Raw genomic sequence first — 25,000 nt, forward strand, 5'->3', positions numbered from 1 at the left:
CCAGTTAGTGATATACAGCTTGTCACTCTTGTCACTCACAGCAGAGGCCACGGTACTCGGATTTCCTTCTCCCACCTGCCGGATCGATTATATTCTTAAACCGTTTCGTAATACTCGCTAGCATTTTTATTTTACTGTGTGTGTGTGTGTGTGTGTGTGTGTGTGTGTGTGTGTGTGTGTGTGTGTGTGTAAAGGAAACTTGCCATGGAGAAAAAAAAAATGCTAAACTTGCAGCTCCCAAAATTCAGAGAATGAGTCAAAAGAAAATGGACAACTTAATAATAACACAAGAAAATAAAGAAAGCTACAAGAAGCCATCAGGTCTACAAGTGAGCGCCCTTGCATGAAACATACGCACAGTGCCTACCTATCTATTTCCATCTATCATCCTCACCCCTCAATATATCTAATCTTCTTTTAAAGGCTAGTTAAATAAGTTTCTTGTTACTCATTCTACATGTAGCATAATATTTACTTGGTGCAAAGAATGTCGTAGAGTCAGACGTTCTATACTCGTTCACAGCCTCTCTCTCTTTCTCTCTCTCTCTCCTTAACAAATTCCGTTGACTTCCTTAAACATTTACCCTCAAACTAAACTGACGCATTGGAAGAATTCCTTATAAGTACGGCGTAACTGCAAGAGTGACTGGAACGTAAAGAAAAAGAGAGGCTGGAAGAGTGGAAGGTTATCACTCAGGTTTGTCTGGGTGCCATAGGTCATATTTCCTCTTTTCTAACATGTATGCGTGGTTTTATGTACAATTTTCTCAGTAGATGCAGTAGTAGTAGTTGTTACTGTTGTAGCAGCTGTTGTTGTTTTTGTAGTAGAAGAAAAGTAGGGGTAGTAGTAGTGGTGGTAGTAGTCGTAGAAGAACTATGGATGTTAACAGTAGTAATTTCCACATTAGTAGTCACAAAAGCACTAGGAAGAGTTGATAAGACCACGTCCTTGCATCAGACTACGCTACGTGGGGAGCGTTACAGCGCGGCGGCGTGGGAGGGACCCCTGCGGTACGGTACGGCGCTTACTTGGGCGGTTATTGTTAGAACTGATGTCACGAGGGAGAGTATAAGGTTTGGGGTGACGAGGAGCAGAGGAGCCGCCACCTACAGCTGAATGACACCACCAGACTGTGCACACGTCACGCCCATCAGCACTCATGACGTGGTGGAAGGCGGGCTCTCTCTCTCTCTCTCTCTCTCTCTCTCTCTCTCTCTCTCTCTCTCTCTCTCTCTCTCTCTCTCTCTCTCTCTCTCTCTCTCTCTCTCTCTCTCTCTCTCTCGGTATTAGTGCTATAGCCAACTGAGGAAGGCGGGTCAAAGATCAGGACGTCAAGGGAAGGTCATGGGAAGGGAGGGGGAGGAGGAGGAGGAGAAGGAGGAGAAGGTGAAGGAACCAGCAGCAGTACCTGGCGCGGGAGGGTGACTGCTGACTGTAATAGCAAGGGGAGAAGGCAAGTATGGCAGAATTCCATGTAAAAAAATAAATAAATAAAAAAGATATCGATGTATTACGAAGACCTCTTTTGGACAACTATCTACGTACTATTACTGGTGAACTACATTTGATCCATCGAGAATAAAACAGCTTAAGGTTCCTCCCCATCCACCTTACCTACTATCAATATTACCAACAAGAAATAGGTATAGAATGAGAATACCAGGTCGTCCGCACCAAAAAAAAAAAAAAAAAAACGAAACGGTAATTCTAAAGTAAAGATCAACAGGGGAAAGTACAGCAGGTGTTCACGAGTGGCTGTAGTACACACTGTTGTCTTTCAGCGCTTAGGTTTTATCTTATCCTCTCACTGGTTAAGTGGCTGCTTGGTGGGACTCATTCATGCTCTCCGACGTGGTGGTGGCGGTGGTGGTGGTGGTGGTGGTGATGAGCGGGCAGGGAGAGAGAGAGAGAGAGAGAGAGAGAGAGAGAGAGAGAGAGAGAGAGAGAGAGAGAGGGCGTGACGTCAAGTGTGTAGTGGAGACAAGTTTTTTTTGTATTTCAGACGCTACGCATGTGTTACGCCATCCTCGAGTGTGCGTCTCCTTGTATGTGTGTATGCGTGTATGTTTATGTATATATGGTAGGGTGCCGGAGTGTGAATTACATAGTTAACATGAACCTCAAACACACTGCACTGCAATGCACGGCGCGGCGGCTTGCCCTTTACTGGTTATGTCATCGAGTGTGGAATGGAAAGTTACAGTACAGTTAGGTTTGTATCCTGAACGTAACTATGTGAATTTCGATCACGTGTACTTCACCACCTGCCTGCCACTATCACTTGGGAGGTTGTTCAGGGTTATGAGTGCTTGCGAACATCTTTTAGAGTCTAGAGTCTTTTGTCAGCAAGTATTCGTGGTTTTGTCATATATCTAGCAGACTCATCTATGCTCCTTAGTCAGCAAGTACACGAAGTTCTGTCTGACAAATTGTATTCTTTCGTCTGTGAGTACCCGCGGTCCCTATACATATATGAAGATTGTCTCATTGATGGGAATAAAAATACAGTGGAGAGGAATGCCAGTGTCCTCATTTCTAATAACGTACTGTGGAAATGTTGCAGTTGTTACGAAGATCAGCGACTACGCACTGTTCATCGGAGCTTGAGAAGAGAAGGAAAATAAGTTAAGTGTAAATTTAGGAGTGACGGCGGAGGAAAGACAGGACGAAGCGGACAGGATGAACAAACGAGGACTGTGGATGGATATAGGAATCTGTATGACTGAATAAAAATCATAATTATTTAGAGAAAACAATATCATTATTCTCGATTCCCCTAGTTTTGGATTTAGTAGGAAGGGAATACAGTGGAAATCTGTCAGTCCGTCTCCCGTGTGTGCAACCAGGCCCTCCTATTACGACAAACCAGGCCCTTCTATCACGACAAACCAGGCCCTCCTATCACGACAAACCAGGCCCTTCTATTACCACAAACCAGGCCCTCCTATCACGACAAACTAGGTCCTCCTATTACTACAAACCAGGCCCTCCTATCACGACAAACCAGGCCCTTCTATCACGACAAACCAGGTCCTCCTATCACGACAAACCAGACCCTCTTATCACGACAAACCAGGACCTCCTATCACGACAAACCAGGCCCTCCTATCACGACAAACCAGGTCCTCCTATCACGACAAACCAGGCCCTCCTATTACCACAAACCAGGCCCTCCTATCACGACAAACCAGGCCCTTCTATTACTACAAACCAGGCCCTCTTATCACTACATTCAGTAATGTTACCAAAAAAAAAAAAATTGGTTTCGTGCGACAGTGAGAGTGGTGTGGTTCTGAAATAATACCTTTACCTTTCTTCCAGCGAGACTACACAGTATTCATCGGCCAGACTTGTGTGTTTCCTTGACTCCTGGAGGGCGGTGGCCTGGCGTGCGTTACTCCTCGTTCTGCTCTGTCCTCGTGTGTCCCCGAACACTTCTCACGTCGACTTTCTCTATAAGATTTTTTTTTTTTCTGATCCTTATATGTAACTTCCTATCTTTCTCAACTTCCGCCTCCTCTGTACTCTTATTTTTCTTGCGGTTCCTCCACTTGTACCTTTAATGTACTCTTCTTTTCTTTCTGTATTTTCTGCGTTTCTGTTACACTCTACTTCTTCCTGCTGTTCCTCTACTTCTGTTTCCACTGTATTTTTTTTTTTTTTCTTTATTCCTGGTCTTCCGCTTCTGCTTCCCCTGTAACTTTTCTTCGTGCTTTTTTTTTCATTTCGTTTTCCAGTATCTTGTTCCTATTTTTTTTTTTTCTTTTTATGGGTTGTTCCTCTTTTTGCATAAATTCATCGAGGGTTCACTTCTGTTTATGTTCTTCGTGTTCTTCATATATCCATTCCAGTGTTCCATGACCTCCAATTCCAGTTGTCTTGGTGCTCTTCTTGTCTTCATACTCTAAGTTCCATGACCTTGAAGTCCAAATGTCCACCACCTTGAACTTCACAGCTTGTTTTCACTGTCCAACGTACGCCACTTCCGGTACCCAAAATTTTCGTTTTCCGTTCGGCTTCATAGACTTCGAGTTCACTTTCAATTTCCTCTGGCTTCCCCTTCACCTTCTTGAACCTTGTGTACCCTGCCGCCTAACTCTGTGTTCCTTTTCTATTCAAACTCCGGATCACCTCTCCCCTTTATAGAATTTGGTTGGTCTTTTCCTTCACGGAGTTTTACATTCATGTTTTATTGTCATATTCCATTGGCTACTATATTTAAATAGTAGGTTTTATTTCTAGTCTTATAAAAGTCACAGTGTTATATGTAGGATAAGATCAAGAAATGTTGGTTCAGTTTTCGAAAGTGATTGATTTCAGGAAATTTCAAAAGCTCAGAATCAGTCTGTCATAATATAAAACACAGGCTAGAACTATGATGATGATGATGATGATGATGATAGTATTGAACAGTCGATTTGATATGTATCATCTACTCGAATAATCTTTGCATCTCTGTTCCGCTAAGAGAGTGGTGTGTTATTTACAAGCAGGGAGTGTTCAGTCACCCAACTGTAAAAGAATAAACTTGAAAATAACATTATGAGAACAAAGGAACGTGAATCAAGAGAGAGAGAGAGAGAGAGAGAGAGAGAGAGAGAGAGAGAGAGAGAGAGAGAGAGAGAGAGAGAGAGAGAGAGAGAGAGAGAGAGAGAGAGCACTATGAAGCACGTCACACAGTAGATGTTGGTGAAAACATCAATTTTGTCCAGCATCCAGATTTCAGACTACGCACACAGTAGTAAACATAACCCAGAGAATGTGCTCCAGTTACCTTCCCGGCAGATGTGGGTGACTTTCCTCGTAGTCTTGGCTGGACGTGAGAGAATCCCGCAGCTCCCCAGTAACAGTGGTGGCTGGCGGCGCGACGCGGCTGCCCCACGCCCGGTGTTAGGTGTTGCAGGAAGCTCATGTTCTCCTCACTCTCGCGTTATCTCCGTGCCCTGAAGAATTACGTAAAGAGGACCCAGCTGTGTGTCTAAATGAAAGTATTATTGCTCGCATAAAATGTATTCAAGCTGGAGGAATGTGACTTTGCCAGGTGAACATTTTCAGTATCAAAGATGCACTGTATTCTCTGTAAAGCACTGCTGAACTGCTGAGTGCTAAACAAATAACAAGTAACACACGCACACTCAAAAGCGCATTCAGATTCTGAACAATTTCGTTTTCCCACCAACGCCTTCCCACGCCCGTCCCCTTCAACAAAAACAAAAATAAGTAAATAAGTAAAATGAAATAAAATACAATAAAATAAATAAATAAAAATAAATAAATAAATAAATAAATAAAATGAAATAAATAAATAAATAAAGTAAAATAATAAAGGTGTGAGGAACTTTAGGATTATTTTTTATTTTATTTATTTTTTTTTTTTTATGAAAGCTGGATTTTTAAAGAAAATCCGCTTGTTTGGCGAGGCCTTGTTAGACAGTAACGCGAAAAAAAAAAAAAATAAATAATAATAATAATAATAATAATAATAATAATAATAATAATAATAATAGTAAAAAAAAAAACGTCAACTCAGATTCTCTCAGAGCTTGCCAGTAAAATGCATGAATGGCTGAAGATAATGCTGACTCTTGGTTTATAAAGATGGACATGGCGGGAATGAGATGGAGTAGAAAGTGCAGTGTAGCGGCAGCATGAGAGGAAAGAGGAGGGGAGGCGGATGGCTGCCAGGATCAAAAGAACACAGTAATCTTGAAAACAATTGTAGAATGTAAGACGAACAACGATAACGACAGCAGCAGGAACAGCAGCAGCAGCGACAACAACAAAAACAACAACACGATCAAGTAACCAGTACATTATTCTGAGTAAAAGAAAAAAAGAGAACTATCACATGCCCTAATCAGACTTATGATAATGCGAAAGAACAGATAACCAACCAAGAAGAAGATTCCTCACGGCAGGCCTCCAGTTAGGACACCACTCCCTATGCTGATCTGCCTCCTGCCCCCAGCCCACCTATAGCTTATCTTCCCCCGCCTCGCTGTGAGTCGCTGAGGTCCACTAGCTGAGAGGCGCTGGGAGGAGTGAGGCGACACACACACACACACACACACACACACACGGACGTCGTAGAATCCAGGATGTAATTTTTTTAACATGCCTCACTGCAAGACCACGAACACATTAAGAATTATAAAGTATTCTAAATTACACGGGCTTATTATTGTGAGGCATTATTAACCCTCAGTAAGACAAGTAACAAATCTGGGCAGGCCACCGGAAAAGCAGATTTTTTCAGACGAAGGCAAACATTGATTTTTCTTTCTCTATTTTCCAGAGTTACTTCGCCACAGACTACGACCCAACCATTGAGGATTCGTATACCAAGCAGTGTGTGATCGACGACGTGGTGGCCAAGCTGGACAGTAAGTGTGTGTGTGTGTGTGTGTACCCAGGTCGCGTACTCTTTCGCTCCTGTGGGTACGCGTGCGGTGTGTGCCTGGAGTGCATCCCGCAGCCGTGGTCCCGTTGTTGCCGGCCCTGCCTACTGTGTTGTGTTGTACTGTGTTGTGAAGCGGCGCAGGGAGGAGAGGTGCGAGATAGGCATGGGGGAAAGGGGGGCGTCACACATATGGAACTTGCACAAGTCTTGGCCCGTGTCTTAAAACTCTTTGAACTCTCATGTAAACTGCTTTATGAAGCTACAAAGATAATTAGTCGGGTTCTCATCAGTGTTTGTCCTGTTAATGGTGCATGATCCCCGTTAAGCTTTCACATCATAGCGTCACATTTGAAAACCGTAATAACTTCCACTTGAGCCTGTTAAAGATAGACGAGATGAGACGCCGAATTGCTTGAGAATGTGGTCATTGCTTCTGTTCCTTCCCTGCTGCTTTTATCTTACTCCGCGGTTAGGGGGAAGGGACTCGAGGACGGGGGTGAGAATAGAGAAGGGAAGAGGTGAGAGGAACAACCTTTGAAGGAAACGGAAGTCACTTTATGAAGTCCCGGGAGGTGAATACACACACACACGCGCACACACACATACACATCTCTCCTCCCACACACACACACGTGCAATTATACCTAATGTCTGCCACTTTTTTTCCTTCCCTCGTGATATTCGTCCTTCCTTTCCTTTTCTTTCCAAGGCCAGGCGGGGGACATCTAGAAATAGAATGAAGACAGAGAGAGAGAGAGAGAGAGAGAGAGAGAGAGAGAGAGAGAGAGAGAGAGAGAGAGAGAGAGAGGAGAGAGAGAGAGAGAGAGAGAGAGAGAGAGAGAGAGAGAGAGAGAGAGAGAGAGAGAGAGAGATTAAGTTGAGGGGGCATGGCCAAATAGACGAAGTAAAAGGCTTGTGGTTAAAGGGACAGAATTATGTGGAAGATAAAGAAAGTGAGAGGAAGAAGTGGGAGAGGAAGGGAGAGTGAGTGTGAGTGAAGGAGGGGCGGGGTCGTCTGGTGTTAGTCAGAGGCTTTATCCTTACCACCTCCGTCCACCCGCACCTCCACTGATAACGTCTTGGCACCCGGCAGGACCAGGCACTCCGGCTCCCCTTCCCCGCCCTCCCTCCCTCCCTTCACACGGTTTCTGGCGCCCCTCATTCCTCGCAATCTGCTGCTGCTGCCGCCATCCTTACCCTTAGACCTGGGACCGCCCACTCAGGCCTCGCAGTAGATGCCTTGACGCTCCTCTAAGGGCAGGGGGCATTGACCTTTGGATTTGAGGACACGCTGTCACGCTCTAATACTGAGTTTGTGCACATTTGCAATTACTTTTAGTGTTCATGTAGTATTGGTTATTACTGTAATGCTTATGAATGTACTGCAGGGTTGATGAGCATAACCCTTTTGTCAGTCACCACTTTTTAAAACCAACCGGCGTGGTGTAGAAGCCTGAGCCTAACCTGTTGTTGGCTCAGAGGCGAGGCATCAGGACGCTGTGCCATGGGGAGGGTGGAAAAATAATGCCAGGCAACATATTCTTAGTTTCCTGCATTTAGCGCTGACGCCAGAAACCTGTTGTGTTGGAGGAAGCGAATCGTCGTTGTTTTAAACCTAACTGAGGTGACTGAAGTATTTGAACTAAGAGAAGACAGAAATGGCGTACCTCTGTTAGGGTTTGGGGTGGAATTATTCATAGCACAAGTCGTAATGAGTATGTACAGGTGGACGGCAGGACAGGAGGCTTTAGATTAGGAAGACAACCCCATTCAACCTGTAGTCGTGGTCAGAATTTGAGTTATGAACCACGGTCACCCCCTACTGTGTTTTGTTCTCCCACAGTCTTGAGATCTGCTGGCAATATCCTTAAAAGAAAATAGTTTTTAAAAAGTGGCATCTGATTTTTTCTTAGATCAGAAGACTTGGGACTGATGGGAAATGCTAAACACTGTGGGATTGGTAAATGTAATCTGGCGCGTCAGTTTCCCAGAATTATTTGGTAAACATTCATATGAATCATCTTGCAATATTTGACTTTATTCAACTTCAATGTGTGCATATTCTTCCTCCGTCATTTCTTCCTTTTACCATTCTTCCTTCCTCTCTTATTTATTCTTTCGTGTTTTGCCTCCTCTTGGTGTTCCTTGGGTTACGATTTACTCAACTATTGGTCGTGACTGTATGAATTTTGTCCAGCAGCAGTGTTGGCAATCACACAACCTAAGCAGCAAGTAACGTATGAAGATTACCTTTGAGGAGTGAGAAACATTACTACTACAGCAGATGCGACATGGCTGCCTTGGACTGAAATCTATGCGTCGTTCATTGCTACGTAGCGCCGCATGTGTCCTGAGTGGCGGCCGCCAGTCATGACCACTTAGAACTGTCAAGATCAAGACCAGGAGACGTATTCTAGTGGCTGTAGTCAAGATGAAGTTGTCCCAGTACCGTTGTGTGTTTTGCTGCCGCTTCCGCCCATAGTGGTAGTAGTAGTAGTAGTAGTTGTAGTAGTAGTAGTCTTTTTTTACTACAATTTCAAGAGGCAATAAGTAACATACCGTACAAGGAGCCAGCACAACATGTAAGGCGTTGCCCTGATAGTGGACACCCACAAGACTGCCAGTGCTGTGTCAGGTGTGAGGCAACTTCGTGACAAGTGGACAATGGCAGGTTGTGTATACAGGGGAGTGGGCGAGGATCATAACACACACACGCACGCACACACACACACACACACACACACACACACACACACACACACACACACACACACACACACACACACACACGACAGGGATTTATTTGATCACCAACACCTGTGTGCGTAAGACTCAAGATGGCACTGGCTGGTAGGGGAAGATAATTATAAGTGTATATATATTTAGGCCTACGTATTTTTTTTTTTTTTTTTTTTTTGTACGAGTGTTAATTAATTACTTTTTATTTATTTATTTATTCTTAAGCTCATGATTAAGACTGCTCCATTCGACACGTAATTTCAGTAATCTTAGCCACTGCAAATGAGGAATCAATGTCGATTTTTTTTTTTTTTATTATGTAAGAGGAGCACCGGCCAAGGGCAAAAAAATAAAAAAGAAAGAAAAGAAAAGAAAGCCCACTGAGGTGCCGGCCCCCTAACAGAGTTGAAAGCGTTAATAGAAAATTACAGTATAAGTGTCTTAAAACCTCCTTTTGAAAGAGTTCGTCATAGGAAGGTGGAAATACAGAAGCAGGCAGGGAGTTCCAGAGTTTACCCAGACGTAACCAGAAGCGCAGAGTTGATCGTCTGTGCAGGAAGTGGACGTGATTCGCTGACAAGACTCACAAATACAATTAAATGCAGAATTGTTTTTAAGTCTCAGATATGAAGCCAGTGTGTGAGGCAAGCGCATTGTTGTGAGCGCCGCGAGGTCAGCGTCTTCTTCACCGCTGTCAGGATAATGTTGTGGCGCACCAAGCCGCTAATCAACCTTTGCTGTCGCCGCGGAGAGAGAGAGAGAGAGAGAGAGAGAGAGAGGAGAGAGAGAGAGAGAGAGAGAGAGAGAGAGAGAGAGAGAGAACATCTTTATAAAACAAGAGAAGGTGCAAGAAGCCGTCAGGCCTACACGTAGCAGTCTCTGTATGAAACATATCTACGTACCTATTTCCATCAACAATCCTCATCCCTGCATTCGTCTGATCTTCTTTTAAAACTCCGTAATCTGTCAGCATTAACAACTTGATTACTGAGTCTTTTCCATCCATCTTCCACTCCATTTAAGAACCAGTTTCTTCCCACCTCTAATTTTATCAAGCTTGAATTCATTATTTTTTGTTCAGAGAGAGAGAGAGAGAGAGAGAGAGAGAGAGAGAGAGAGAGAGAGAGAGAGAGAGAGAGAGAGAGAGAGAGCATCACTTCAGCCTTAAAGTATGAAATATATGACAGTTACTCTCACGGAGGATATATACACGTAAGAGTGGCAGATGATTAAACCTGCCTCGGGTGATCTAGGCTCGTGCTTTGAAACACTTGGTTCCCTCATAAGGACTGTTTTCAAAGGCCACATATGAGGAGTTAAGTAAGTTTTCATGTTTGACTTTATAAGATATAACTCATGGCGCGTTAAGTGGTGTGTTTGTGTATTTGTTCTCATATGTTCTTGCCTGAGCTGATTGCATATGTTATTTTGATCTACTTTTCTTTTGATTTTTTTTTTTTTTTTTTTTTTTTCCGGAAAGTCAGGCTCTTCTATTTGATGCTATACAATCTAAGACTTTGCCTTGCTAGGTGTGTTTCCATCCATCCACTTCGTAAACTCCTCTCCGTCACCCTTAGCTACGTTTGGCTGCTGTATTTGACACCATACCTTTTCTCTCTCTCTCTCTCTCTCTCTCTCTCTCTCTCTCTCTCTCTCTCTCTCTCTCTCTCTCTCTCTCTCTCTCTCTCTCTCTCTCTCTCTCTTTCTTTGGCGCTATATGAGTTTCCACCCACCCAGTCAGTCATTCTACTCTCCGTCACTCATCAGTCCGCCCGCCCCAGCAGCCAAGCTTGATCACATGTGCCAAGAATATCACTTCACGACGCGTCTCCGCCTCCGTGAACTTGTAACTACAGTAACGCGTCCACTTCGTTCTGTTTATAGCTTCACGTACTCTCAATCCCTCATCTGTCCCTCACTCGATCGCACAGGTACAAACACAGGCTAAGAATATCGCTTCGTCTCCGTGAACGATCTATAACTTTTCGTACTCTCTTTCGCTCATCTATCCACCCTAAGTAGAAACGCTCGATCGTACTGGTACACAGACAAGCAAGCAGGATAAACAGGCTAAAAATATCGCCTTACGTCACATCTCTGCCTCCGTGAACTTGTGCAGCGGCGCGTCCAACTGGTTCCGATTATAACTTCACGTAATATTTTCCTGTTGTGTGGGTTCGGATACATCTGGCTGGTGGGTTGATATAGGTGGGCCGCACGTAGGATGGTAGTCAAGAGGGTAGGGAAGAATTCAACAAAATATTCGCAATTGCGCTGGACAGTTCTGTTGGTGTTAGGATGAGAGTGAGATGCTGCAGAACTCTGTCACTGCTTTCATTATCATCTGTGGCAGTAACTGGATTTTTTTTTTTTTCTGCCTCTCTTCGTTTATTTCATCCATCATCTTGTAGTATTTTTAAGTCTCCTCGCCTCATCTTGTTTGGTGTGTCAGTAGTGTGTGTGTGTGTGTGTGTGTTGACCCCATGTCCTGTCAATGGGTTATCATTCTGTCACTCTTAACTGCTATCTATTGTCATCAGCGCCCGGGAAACGTGATATGAGAGAGAGAGAGAGAGAGAGAGAGAGAGAGAGAGAGAGAGAGAGAGAGAGAGAGAGAGAGAGAGAGAGAGAGAGAGAGACTATACCTTCACCAAGGCAACTCCAGCGTGCTCTTAAAACAGACAAACATTACACAGACAGGAGCTCACGTCAGCCACAGTGTTGACGAGGGGTGAACACCAACAGAGAGAGAGAGAGAGAGAGAGAGAGATTCATATCTAATTTGCGGGTAGGCTTCCCTCAGTAGCGTCTCATATCGTTGTTCTGATGGGCCTCTCCACCTTATCTTACTCCCTCTCCCTCATCAAATTTCCCTCTCCCTTCCTCCCTGCCGTCCCTCTTCCTCTATCATGTTTTCCTACCTTTAATAAATCTATTTCACCATCCTCTTCAGTCATTCATCTATTCGTCCTTCCTCTCCCTTTTGTTTCCTATCATTTTATTTCTTGCTTACCTCTTCTTTCTTGCTCCTACCTCCCTTTTCTCTCTCCCTCACTGCCTACCTTAGCAACCTTCCTCCTTTCATCTTCTTGCCCTGTACCCTTCTCACCTGACCACTTGAACAACCACACCTGCGAGATATTTTGGCTTCATCTCCCTTTTGAATTGTGGAGGCTATTTTGATCCGTTGTTTATATTTATCCCTGCCATTCCTTCACAAGTTCTTGGCGTTGGGTTGCATCTGTGTAGTGTTGATGCTGCTGCTCGGTCACGCCAGCAGACTCTCACGGTAATTCCCAGGTTAATCCCGTGACTGCTTTGGCTTTTCCTCAAGGTTAAGAACTCGTTGTGGTGCAAGTTTGAAGTATAAATTTGAAAAACGCCACTGATACCAAGAGAAAGGAGTGACTAGTTGATTCTTTTTAGTGTTTGTAGTTTTATTTTTGTTATGTAAAATCCTCCAGGTTACATAATCAAATGAAATAGCAAGTGTCGTGCTCACATTAGGTTTCAAAGCGTCAATAATTCCCTCATGAGCAGCGACTCGGGGCAAGTGACCAGAAGAGACTAAATAACAACTCGGAATTCTTTAAGAGATGCAACACAGAGTCAGCGTCATCATTACCTCTTGTGCTTAGGATCCGTATGTTGGACTCACACATTGTTGCTACGACCCTCGTTACTCACACGAGTACACGAGCGTTACCAGTGACCGTAGTGACACATGAAGCTGCTCCACTTTGACAGGAATACGTTGTGCTATTACATAAACGTGACAAGATTCGTGATTCGTGGGTTGCGACGGCACCTATGTTTGTAAGGATCACGGTTCATTACTTCATCATTTTCACGCGATTTGGAGAAAGTAATCGAGAATTACGATGGATCACTACAAGCAGGTTGACGTAAGATGTGTGTGTGTGTGTGTGTGTGTGTGTGTGTGTGTGTGTGTTCGGGGACAAATAATGGAAGTGGGGAGAGTGTTCTTAGCCGGATGTAGACGGGCATACTGACGCAGAAATGTACTTAATACTTGGGGAACCTTATCTTTAACAGGAAAAGATTAACACCTGATTCTGTATACAGACTTTTCATTATTAAACGTTTCATCAATTTTCTGGAAGTAAACAGCTGAATAATTCGATGTAAAAGGAACATGAAGTTTTAATAAAATGCATTAAAATTTGAATTCTCCTTCACCGTTCTCAAAATTCACACAGGCGGCACCACATGTACATCATTCATACGTAAACTACATAACAGTGAACTTATGTGGCCACCACCCCTCCCCCTCCCCATCCGTTCACGGCCGCGCTGGCAGGCCCGCTTGACAGGGTGGGGAGGAAGGATCACCGGGTCAGGGGAAAGCCAGTCCAAGCCTTGATATCCAGGACAAACCGGGACTTGTTTGTTCCTTTGTTACTCTTTGTTACATTGTAGCACCACTACTGCACAATGCTGATACCTTTGATGATTTGCACTTTTTTTCTCTCTCTTTTAAAGTGTAAAGTGACCTAGTAATTTCGCTGTATGGCACATAGCATGTTTCCTTCCAGCAGCTGTGAGGTTCTGAGGAGGTGCTTGCCGGTGCCCGCCTGGTGGTGGGTTCAGAAGTGAGGCAAGGCTAGGAAGGTGCGACAGGTTGACTTTTCACTCCATTTAGGTGAAAGCGTACTCGTGAATGCATGCATACATGCAGAAGCATGAATGCAGTTATATCATGCATAGTCCCCTCTTTCTCTGCTCTGCGGGTGGACACGCTTGTGCACACACACACACACACACACACACACACACACACACACACACACAGTCTATTATTACTACTCAGGTGCCCCTCGTCCCCTTCCACGCTCCCACACCCGTCTGCCATATCTTCCTTGCCAAATGGGCCACATTTTTCGGTCTATGTAGTTTGTAACTTCTTTTCACAATTATGACAAATCCTTTCCGACCTCGCTTTCGGCCTCCTCATGCGCCCCCGCACGCCACGTCGCGGCCGCCTCAGTCTGCACCACAACACCTTAATGACTTGGCTACAGGCGGCTGTGATTGATGCCGTGCCGGAGTGACATGGCAGTACCTCACAGCCTTGAGTGTCAGCTAACGAGGGTTGAGGGCATCTGACTCACCCGGGAGGAGGGAGGGGAGTGCGGTTAGGGCTGTTACCTCGCGACGATCTCCTTAATTTCTTATCTTTATGTCAGCAGCGTTATCTTTGGACAGTCCCCGAATATTAGTGGACACAGTGGCGTGAATCATACGGAGCCTATAGTTATTAATGTGCTATGTGTTAACAGTGCTATCGTTAACAGATACCTCCAGGGCGTGTTCTTTGTTGCTTGCCTGTTGCGCTAAGGAGACTTATCACCGTCCCATTCTTATATTAAAACTGACATTTAAACCACTCGGACTTATGGCGAGCTGAGTGATTAAACAAACTCATGACTTCTTTTTTTTTTTCCTTCTTCCTGAGCATCTAGTGATGATATGGTTAGGGTTCTCGTGAAGTAATGTTGGTTAAGGCTGAGTAGACAAGAACATCATGATAGCGGCGGCTGAAGAATAAGGGGAAATCGTTGGCGTCAGGGAAGTAAGACTATAACGTGCCCATTACAGCTATCAGATGAGACGTATCTCGACACGCCCATGGGAGTGTTTGTGGCCGACTCTTATAAGATTTGATTAAAACGCGATTCTCTTATAGCACTTCAGATTTGTGAGATGGGATGACGAATACGCTTTCTGGGAAGATGAGACGTGTGTGTGTGTGTGTGTGTGTGTGTGTGTGTGTGTGTGTGTGTGTGTGTGTGTGTGTGTGTGGGAAGATCTGCTCTCTGGGTATCGGTGACTGAGAGTAGCGGCAGTAGGAGGTTAGTATGGTCATGTTTATGTGTGACAGCTGCGCCATTGAAAGGCTTACCCTGCTCTTCCCGCTGCTCCGTGTGCCCCTCTATACACCTCCCAGTGCCAACCTAGAGCCTTGCTGGTGTCGGCGGTGCAAAGCAGACGAGGGCGTTAAGGGGCTGAAATGTGCTGATGAAAGAATGACGTCTGACAGATGTGCGGTCGAAAAGTGGTGGTGGTGATGGTGATGATGATGATGATGATGACGCGGCTTTGGCAAACTAGAAAAACCTGTGGTAGGGAAGGCCGTGTGTGTGTGTGTGTGTGTGTGTGTAGAGAGAGAGAGAGAGAGAGAGAGAGAGAGAGAGAGAGAGAGAGAGAGAGAGAGAGAGAGAGAGAGAGAATCGTGTCACGCCCACCACCACCACAGCACGACAACCACGCAAGTCAGCGCCCACACCTACCCTGTTTGTCTAAATATGATGATGACTGCACACACACACACACACACACACACACACACACACACACACACACGCGAGTATACAGAGCACTTGTGAAAGGTACTACAGACACGTACGTGGAGTCTAGTGTCTACGTTAAGGTGTTGGTGTTGGCAGGCTGTAGTGGACGGGTGGGTGTGGTAAGTGTATGGAGATGGCAGCCAAGGCACACACTCTTTACGCCTTGCCCATTCTTGACACTGAACATCTCCCGCCCACACCCATTTTTTCTTTCATCATTTTCACTACTCCGGGCCTACTCCGGGTTATGGCCTAACATGGCGTGGCCTCTCACACCTGCCCGGCTCCACCCACAACCGTCCTACAGTCCACCCACGCACCGACACAAACTTATGTATAAAATGTATTTCAGCGTCTTGACTGTCGACTCTTAAGGGTATTTAGCGGCCAAGTAACACGCGCACGCTCGCTCGCTCGCTCACGCGCGCGCACACACACACACACACACACACACACACACACACACACACACACACACACACACACACACACACACACACACGGGGAAGACGGGGGAAATATAAATAGCTGTGGTTTTCATGTAAAGGTCACGATCTGAGGAAAGGTTATGCAGGCGAGTGCTGGTAATTTCTCTTGGCTCAGGTCAGGTTGGGGGTTATTGCCTCCACTGAGCTGTGGCGGCGAGAGAGAGAGAGAGAGAGAGAGAGAGAGAGAGAGAGAGAGAGAGAGAGAGAGATTGTAGAGTGATTATTCAATAGTTGGCCACATCCTTGTTATTAATAAAGTAGTGAAAGAAATACACAAAATACACCAAACCAAAAAAGTCATGATCTTCACAGTGTGGAAAACTCTTCAAATCAGTGAAAACATCTACGGTTATGTAATCACTCAGAAAATGTATTTGAAGATATTGATGACATCGACGAGGAAATCACTGCCACTATAAAGTAACGTTAACTTCAGTGAGAAAATACCAACAGGAAAGTGTCAGACAAGCAACATAATCTCCATGCATTCGCTATGTTAACCTGACATTCTTCACACATCACAGGCATTTCTCAAGTAGTTCACTTCAACTTTACTAGATCCTTAACTATGTGTTGCATTTCCACACACATCTTGCTTATGTACTCAAATGTTGATGTAATTATTCCATTATGCTGATCTTTGTTTTTTTACTTCCATGCCAACTTTCCTCTTTCATCATATGTCAAGAGATCCCACCACTTTTCTTCCTTGCACAGCTCTTTTTCATGTTTCACCTTCCATGTGTGATAGTTTGGTATCATACAAGTGATATATTTGTTATCATACATGGATTCCATGTATGGAGTGACAACATAGCCTGTTTCCTGGAGTAATAGTTCTCTTCCTACTAAAAGTTACTCTTTTCATAAATATGGATCTCAAAATCCACTTGTAACAGGAAATGATAGTACGATGTGCTTTTCAGTTCTGGACACGGCAGGCCAAGAGGAGTTCAGTGCCATGAGGGAGCAGTACATGCGCTCAGGGGAAGGTTTTCTCCTGGTGTTCTCTGTCTCTGATCGCAACAGTTTTGATGAGCTACCTCGCTTCCACAAACAGATCCTACGAGTGAAGGATCGAGATGAATTCCCCATGCTGATGGTAGCCAATAAAGCTGATCTGGAGCACCAGAGAGTGGTAAGTACTGCATACCTCCTTTATGGAATTTACTTCAATTAGTTTTACTCAGAATTAGGTGATAATTAAGTGGCCCACATGTTAGCATGATTGATTCACATTAGAGAAGTTCTGGTTTTGAATCCTGGGCTGGGCAGAAACACAATTCAGATTTGTCTCCTCTCACTTTGTAGCCCTTGGCCACCTAGCAGTGAATGGCACATTAAACCAAGGATTACTGACAGCCATTCCAACAAAAGTGAAAGGCTATCAGTCCTGTCTTTCCTTGGCAGTTCATGGAAACAGAAGACAGGCAGCTGTCAGTGGCTATCAAAATTATTATCTTTTTTTACACAACATTCTAATAAAAAGTTTCTCATGTATGCACATGGCATCATTGCAGGACATTCTAAACATACATGCACAACTCAAATAAATTAAGGAATGAACATGTCTATGCATATGAAAAGGCAGTTCATAAGCATGAGTACTTAATACATTTATTTCTTGAAATTGAAAAAGCTGTTATCTACCATATAAACAAAGGCAATGGTAACATTTGAAATACTATTCTAAAATCACTGAACATATGATATATAAAAATACAGAAAAATTTCAGAAAAACCTTAATGAAAGTGATGATTTATAAATTTTCTTTAATCTTCCTTTCTTATTATTATTGTTTTCATCATGGCCCATTTTCCATGCTAAGGAGGATGTATTTATGGGAAACTGAATGCAAATATCAGAAGAGAAAATTCAATTGCCCTTAAATTAGCAAACTTTCTGTCCAGTGCTCATATGTATTGTATTCCCTGAAATTGATCATCTTCATTACATGTATAATATCTATCCATGCTCTTTTATGAATCTTTATTTAATGTTCCCTTCAATCTATACACATTTTTCTCCTATGTATCTACATTACATGTGACCCTTTGCTTATTCTCAATTCTTATGTTATATCACACTTTGTATCATTAACAGACAAGCCTTGAGGAAGCTCACGCCCTTGCCCGACAACTCAAGATCCCTTACATTGAGTGCTCTGCCAAAAGCCGCACCAATGTTGACCAATCCTTCTATGAGCTGGTGAGAATAATCCGAAAGTTCCAGGCAGCCGAGCGACCTCCATCAAAGCCAGCTGCCAAAAAGGACAAAAAGAATTGTGTAATTGTCTGAGGACTGGTGACAACTACATATATAAATGTGTAAAGACAAATAACGAGAAATGGAAAAGTTCAGAAGAAATGTCAGAATACTACATGCATTTCTGAACTACAGTTTTCATCAACTTTGTGGTGGAACATTTGCATCTAAATATTGTGACTTGTACCATGTGCTATTGTGAAAATATTAAATGTAGAGAATACTTTTTTTACAGGAAAATGTGATCAGGAGCAAACACAATTCCTATTTTAGAGTGATTTTTGGTGAAATGCATTTAATTCTAAATCATGGATTAGTGCAAAAATCAAATTTTATCACAAGATTTCAGACAACACTAAAGTAAGGTATTCCATAAATATGATGAAAGCTAATGTAGAAATTGGGAAGAACATGATATCAGTGTTAGATAAAAAATCCATTTGATATAATATATTTCCATAGCAGCTATTTCATAGCTATTTATGTTGGATCATCACTTCAAGTGTTGTAGCAGAGGCTTGTGTTGGGATGCCAGTCCAGTACATGAACTGATGCATAGCCACCTTTTGCATGTCCAGTGAAGTGTGGGAAGAAAATCTTAAATACTTCCATCTTATATTGGTGTTCTGGGTAGATCTGATGTGTCAATAAGAGTACTTAGTGTATGACTATATTGGGTATGTTAAGTCACAAGTATAATACTAATTAAAGAATAGTTAACTAGAATATGGTGAAGTCAACCTTCAGTGTACATCCCATACTGAGAAACTGCAAGGCCATGGTGATGATGTGATACTGAAATCAGTGAAGGTATAGATTTAGGGAATAACTAGTATTATGCAAGTATTTGTTCAACTTCAGTACACTGTACTTGTTCCACTCTTTTATATACTTAATCTTATATTTGCTGGAATACCTGAATAAAGTGAATATACATTATGCATAGTCAGTTTTGAGTGTTGAATATAAAACAATTAAATAAATGTATTATCTGTTTAAAAAAATGATAGACAATTATTTAATGAGTAACAAGTTTGATATACAGTATATATAACAGGAAAACTTTTTGTTTCTTTGACAGATATATATACATACATATATATCTCCATCTATGCATGTAATGTGCCTTGAATAGAGTTCTGATTAATGAAAATTTACTCAATAAATAAAAAAAATCTTGTTAATGAATTACATGCCAAGTGACTGAAAAATGCTGCTGTTTCGATATCTAACATTTGAGATTTTGTTTCACTTAGAAAATTAAATAAAATATTTGGTGGTATTTTCTACAGTGCATAATCAGCAGTAGAAAATTTTAACCAAACTGTACTAGTACTACACAAGTGCAGTCACAAGTAGAAACTTGTTTCCTAAAGAACTGTGCTGTTGTGGACAAAAGCTTTGCAATGCTTCTCTCTCTCTCTCTCTCTCTCTCTCTCTCTCTCTCTCTCTCTCTCTCTCTCTCTCTCTCTCTCTCTCTCTCTCTCTCTCTCTCTCTCTCTCTCTCTCTCTCTCTTGCTCCCAAGTCTATTTCCATCCAAATATATTTTAATTACAACACTTAAGCATTTTAACTCAGAGAAAAAAGCAAGAGCTATGGAGTCACACACAGTAATGAAACATGACTTTTGTAGATAGCTAAGGGAAATGGTATTTGCTTACTGCTACCACTAGTTTGTGGTAGAACATCATCACTGTTCAGTGTAATGGTACTCTCCAAAACTTTTAGTCTGGCTCACTAGTTGTCTACTCATCCCACCAGATTCCTGAAGAACATCATCTACTACTGTGTTGTAGAAGATTCAAAGCAGTTAACTCTACCTATATATATTTTTTTAGTAATGACATATTATGAAGCTTTAATAAATTCAGATATGCAAAGTACAAAGAAACTTGTTCATCTTTCAACCAATGTTTGCTCAGGTAAGTATTTTGGACTGGGAGATTTTCATTAAGTGTTCCAAACCATTTGTCCACAATTTAAAATTTGTTGTGCAGAAGATTATTATAAAGAAATCCACCAAACTTGCTTGTATTCATTGAACATGCCACACTGAGCAATCCAAAGCATTTTCCTGTCCACACTTTAGTACAATAATTAATTACATGTTTAAAGCAACTACCATAACAGTTTTCAGGCTTACTTTAGTTTCTTTTGGTTTACATAAACAGTAGAGAACCACACACCTGCATTCCTCATCCCTTGTGTTCATCTGCTGCTTGCTGAGTATTGATACTCTGTTAGCAAGGACTGTTTCTAGATGTATTTTCAACTTTGTGCGTCTTTCAGAGTGTATTTCCTCTTGTCCTGACATTATTCACTATTATTTGTTACTGCAAATTATCTGCTCCATTATATGTAAACATATGATTTAGGTCTGTACTGCCATATGACCACAGCTTAATGAAAATAACCATTAAAATCCCAAAAGGGTATATGTACGTACATATATATTTTTTTACTTCACATGTAAACCTCATGTGTTCATTTTACTTTAGGTACAAGTTTTCTAATTTTCAGTAACGCTGTTCTGTGTGAACTTAGGTTGATGATTATTTCTTTTGGCTATGAATAAAATTACTTTTTAACTCTTTCTTCTTTTCTAAATGCATTTAGATAGAAGTCAAAATACCTGCTAAATCTTGGTGTTGTATGTATGTGAAGCTGAAGATATGATTACTTTCATGGTACAGCATTCGTATTTTGAGTTTCCAAACATGATTACTGGGAGCGCAAATTGTGTATGTATTATATAAGACAAGTGCTCCAAAAGTAAATGAAGCTAGCATTTTCTTATAGTGAACTTTTTATTTATATAGTTTACCTACTTCATCAGTGTGTGGCTTAGACCATTTCCATAGTCTTATATCAAGGAAATTTACACACACACTGTTTACTAGACGACATCTGCCTGTCATGTGGCCAGCTGAGGTTTGCACCCTGTTCAAGGGGAAATGTTTTTACTAATGAACAAGCAATTACTGTTTTTGTTAAACAATAGGATGAGATGCAGTGTAAGAAAGATCACAGCCTTTTATCGGTGGATTGGACTATTTGGGCTCTACACTCTTTGCACGACATGTACTTAAAAGAAAATCCAACATTAATTGGACAGAGCAAATAAAATATATAAATAAATAGATAAATAAATAAATAAATATATAAAATAAGAGAAAGTAAGAAAAAAGATGAGAAAAAATCAAATCCATGTAGTGACAGACTGCCACAATTCATTACCAGGGGAAGCATTTTATGAATCAAAAGCATTTCATCTTATCAACTCCTTTTCTATAACTGGCTGTCTTCAGCCTCTCAACGTTGTAATATTGCATCTCTTGCTATCTTCCATTGCTATTTCACACTAACTGCTCTTCTGATCTTGCTAATTGTATGCCTTCCCTCCTGCAGCCTTGCTGTACAAGATTTTCTACTTTCTCTCATCCCTACTCTGTCCACCTCTCTAATGCAAGACTTAACCAGTATTCTTAATCACTCACCCTTTTCTCCGGTAAACAATGGAATTCTCTGCCTGCTTCTGTATTTCCTCCCTCCCATAACTTGAAGTCTTTCAAGAGAGATGCTTCAAGACACTTATCCTCTATTACATTATTTTTCTATTTTGGAATCTCTTTGGGAATTGCCACTCAAGTGGGCCATTTTATTCCTTTAAAATTTTTGTTGCCCTTGGCTAATGGCCCTCTTACATAAAAAAAAAATGCAAATAGTATATAATAAAAACTTTTACAAAGCACCTCATGGAGGACTCTTATAAAAAGTGAACAATACTTGAGAATTAAAAGGAAACAAGCATGCTAGACAGATGACTTCCTGTGAGAGAGAGAGAGAGAGAGAGAGAGAGAGAGAGAGAGAGAGAGAGAGAGAGAGAGAGAGAGAGAGAGAGAGAGAGAGAGAGAGACCATCGTGGATATTCAGGATGGAAAATCATACAATAACAAAAGTAAATGAAGAAAAGTCTGGGAGTGACATTAAAGGATAACCACATATAAGAATAATACATTTTTGGAAACATAATATGTTAAAGACTGGAACATGAGAGAAGACATAATTACAATACAGTATAAACTGATGAATGAAATGGAGGAACTACATGGAAATTACTTGTTGCTGAGAAAAGGATCACTTCCATATTTGAGGGAATGTAATACTGGAGGAAAGAAACACCTAAATAATACAAAATATATAGCTTTCCCCATAGAAGTATAGATATACAGAATATACTGAAGATGAAATACAGGAAGCAAAATGTGCACATCACCTAAAGCAATGAGTGGATAAATATAAAGACAGGACCCATACCCCCACTAGGTCCTGTATACTGCAACATAAATAAAACTAGAGAAAACACACACACACACAGATGTCAATCTCGTGTAGAGATGGACATGGACATGACATCTTAAAACATGAGTCTTACCCTTAGATCACTTTATTTGGGATTTTGGTGTGCTTCTGCTCACGGGATGGCAGGTCTTCAAAGGAATACAGTTTGGTACAAAGAGGTCTGCCATGAATACACTTAAGGTTAATAGGCAGCTGCTTCACTTCTTCACTTCCATTCCTTAGCAAATGTAAACTCTTCACTTTTTCAAGGACATCCTCTCGCCTTAAAATGTTTGGTGCTGATCGAACCAATCTCACAGCTTCTTCCTGTGAGCAAATGTTACATAGATGATTATAAGGAGAAGGTCCATACACATTTTTCTTAACAAATCTAACATTTCCTGGAAAATGGGATAGCAATGATAGAACATAGAGAAAATATACCAACTCTCTACATATCTAGAAATATCACTGCAACAATTCTATAAAATGCAGTGCCTCTTTCATTTCTTGAGTACTACATTCATTCTGGAGATATTTTCATCCTTAACTCCAGTACAAATTCATCAGCAATAACAGATACCTTTATCCAATGCTGCAGTTTGAGAGGGCGTGTCTGTTGCAGGCTGGCAAGAGGAGAGGCAGCCAGAAGAGACAGAATCTCCTTCAAGTCAGTGATCCCATAAAACTTAATGGTATCAGCCATTTGTGTGACTTCTCCATGAGATATAGTAACACTAGCTGTGGCACCTGTAAGTTACATATATGAAAGTGAAAGTTAAGTTGTGTGTGAGTAAACAAAGAGCAGTAAGGATTAACTTTACTAAAGAGAAAGAAAAAAAAAAATTGACAAGTAATACAGTTACAAGGTTTGCAAATAATCACACATCAAATACCTTCAAAATTACTCGGAAGAGTATTCATAAGTTTTGGCAATCTACATCACAGTACCAAAGCTAGCTGTTGACATGGCAACTCAGGCACCTCATTGAGTACCTTGGAAGAGACTGGACGGCAGACATGCTCCTTAGTACTGGTGCAGACAGAGTTGAGTCCTTATATGAATATTCTTTTCTAGTTCTAAACCTTCATCACTGTATTTTCTTACCTTCTTTCTGAAGTTACAGTTTTTGTTCAATGAGTGCCCATGAATCACTATTAAGAAGGCTTGTATTTAAGATAGAAAATAGAAAAAGTTGTCATAAAAGAAATTTTTAGGCAAACCTGGCACTGAGATCACCACTGGTTATAATCAATAGATATCTTTTATTTTCTTCAATTCACAGGTAAAAGTATCTAGCTTCTTAGATATTTCATGTTATAAAAATATGTCTGTCCCTATGTACTAAAAAATAAAAAAAATAATAAAAATAATAATAAATAAAACCAAAAGAGGTGAAAGTCAATGGAAATGAGTATTGTGATGTCCTGTGCTCATACATGTACTTCAACATAAAACTAATTTGGCTTACCAGGAAACAAAGCAACATGAAACCCATTAGCAATGAGTCTTTGATCAGTGACCCAATAAAAATTGCAATCAGGAACCAACTCTCGTGGTAGCTTCAATAAAGCTGCCCAATTCTCCACTCCAACAGTGCTGCAGAGACAGGAACATTTTCACCATTTATGATTACACCTAATGATAGGGAATTCACAAAAACACTATACTAAAATTCACTTTAAAAGCAAAAAACTAACACACTGAGAAATTGAATATGTAAAGTCTGGTTGCAAGTAATATACAAAACCACAGGCAGTCACAGTACCCACCTTGCATTGAAGGGTATCGAAGTATCAAGAGGCTTCATGGATAATCTAAAAGTCTTCAAAAGATTATTATACAAGACAACTTCGTAGACTCTGTACACATTCAGAGCTACAATGTCAGATCCTTGCACACACAACCAGCCTCCAATGGAAGTAACCTGCCCAAGTACTGTCAAGGTATCACTGGTATTTTTGGTATTTTTGGCATAGGTTCTTTTATTAATTTTTTCTTTTAAAGTGTCCAGTGAGCATTTGATTTCTTTTCTGTGTTGGAGCCAAGGTCTATCGCCTACAAAAGGCTCTTGCTGTATGACTTTTCCTTTGCCCTTTATGTAAGGTGTGAGTGGGGCAATGTACCTGGAAATACACAAAAGTCAATGTAATACATAATATAAATCTAACTAATGGAAAATGAGAAATGTAAAGGAATGGTTTCTATATAACTTGGCCATTAAACCCCTCAGACTACGGAGTAAATAATTTCTGGTCTCTTGGAAGGAGCACCAATACAGCACAAGAAACACTGCCAATGGTATTCATCAAAACATATTATGATGTCATCATGGGAATGCAAGGGAGTGGTATTAGCCAGTGCAGTAAAGCACACAAAACAGAATGCTAAC

At 41.5% G+C, this 25,000-nt stretch overlaps 2 protein-coding genes across 2 annotated transcripts in view; one reads left to right on the forward strand and one right to left on the reverse strand.

The window, feature by feature from the left end:
- LOC135111270 (ras-like protein 2) overlaps positions 1-20,855 on the forward strand; it is a 33,161-nt gene extending 12,306 nt beyond the window's left edge. The window contains exons 2-4 of the mRNA XM_064024531.1: positions 6,297-6,384; positions 16,926-17,137; positions 18,104-20,855. Of these exons, the coding sequence (XP_063880601.1) occupies positions 6,297-6,384; positions 16,926-17,137; positions 18,104-18,298 (495 nt within the window). The 3' untranslated portion in view covers positions 18,299-20,855. The remainder of the gene's footprint in view (positions 1-6,296; positions 6,385-16,925; positions 17,138-18,103) is intronic.
- The window catches only part of LOC135105974 (PMS1 protein homolog 1-like), an 18,395-nt gene continuing 10,998 nt past the window's right edge, over positions 17,604-25,000 (reverse strand). Inside the window, exons 14-18 of the mRNA XM_064014716.1 lie at positions 24,381-24,734; positions 24,080-24,207; positions 23,191-23,357; positions 22,702-22,934; positions 17,604-18,260 (exon numbers count right to left, since the gene is read on the reverse strand). Coding sequence (XP_063870786.1) covers positions 22,704-22,934; positions 23,191-23,357; positions 24,080-24,207; positions 24,381-24,734 — 880 coding nt within the window. The 3' untranslated portion in view covers positions 17,604-18,260; positions 22,702-22,703. The remainder of the gene's footprint in view (positions 18,261-22,701; positions 22,935-23,190; positions 23,358-24,079; positions 24,208-24,380; positions 24,735-25,000) is intronic.

Source organism: Scylla paramamosain, chromosome 1, assembly GCF_035594125.1.
Source record: "Scylla paramamosain isolate STU-SP2022 chromosome 1, ASM3559412v1, whole genome shotgun sequence".
NCBI classification, from domain to species: Eukaryota; Metazoa; Arthropoda; class Malacostraca; order Decapoda; family Portunidae; genus Scylla; species Scylla paramamosain.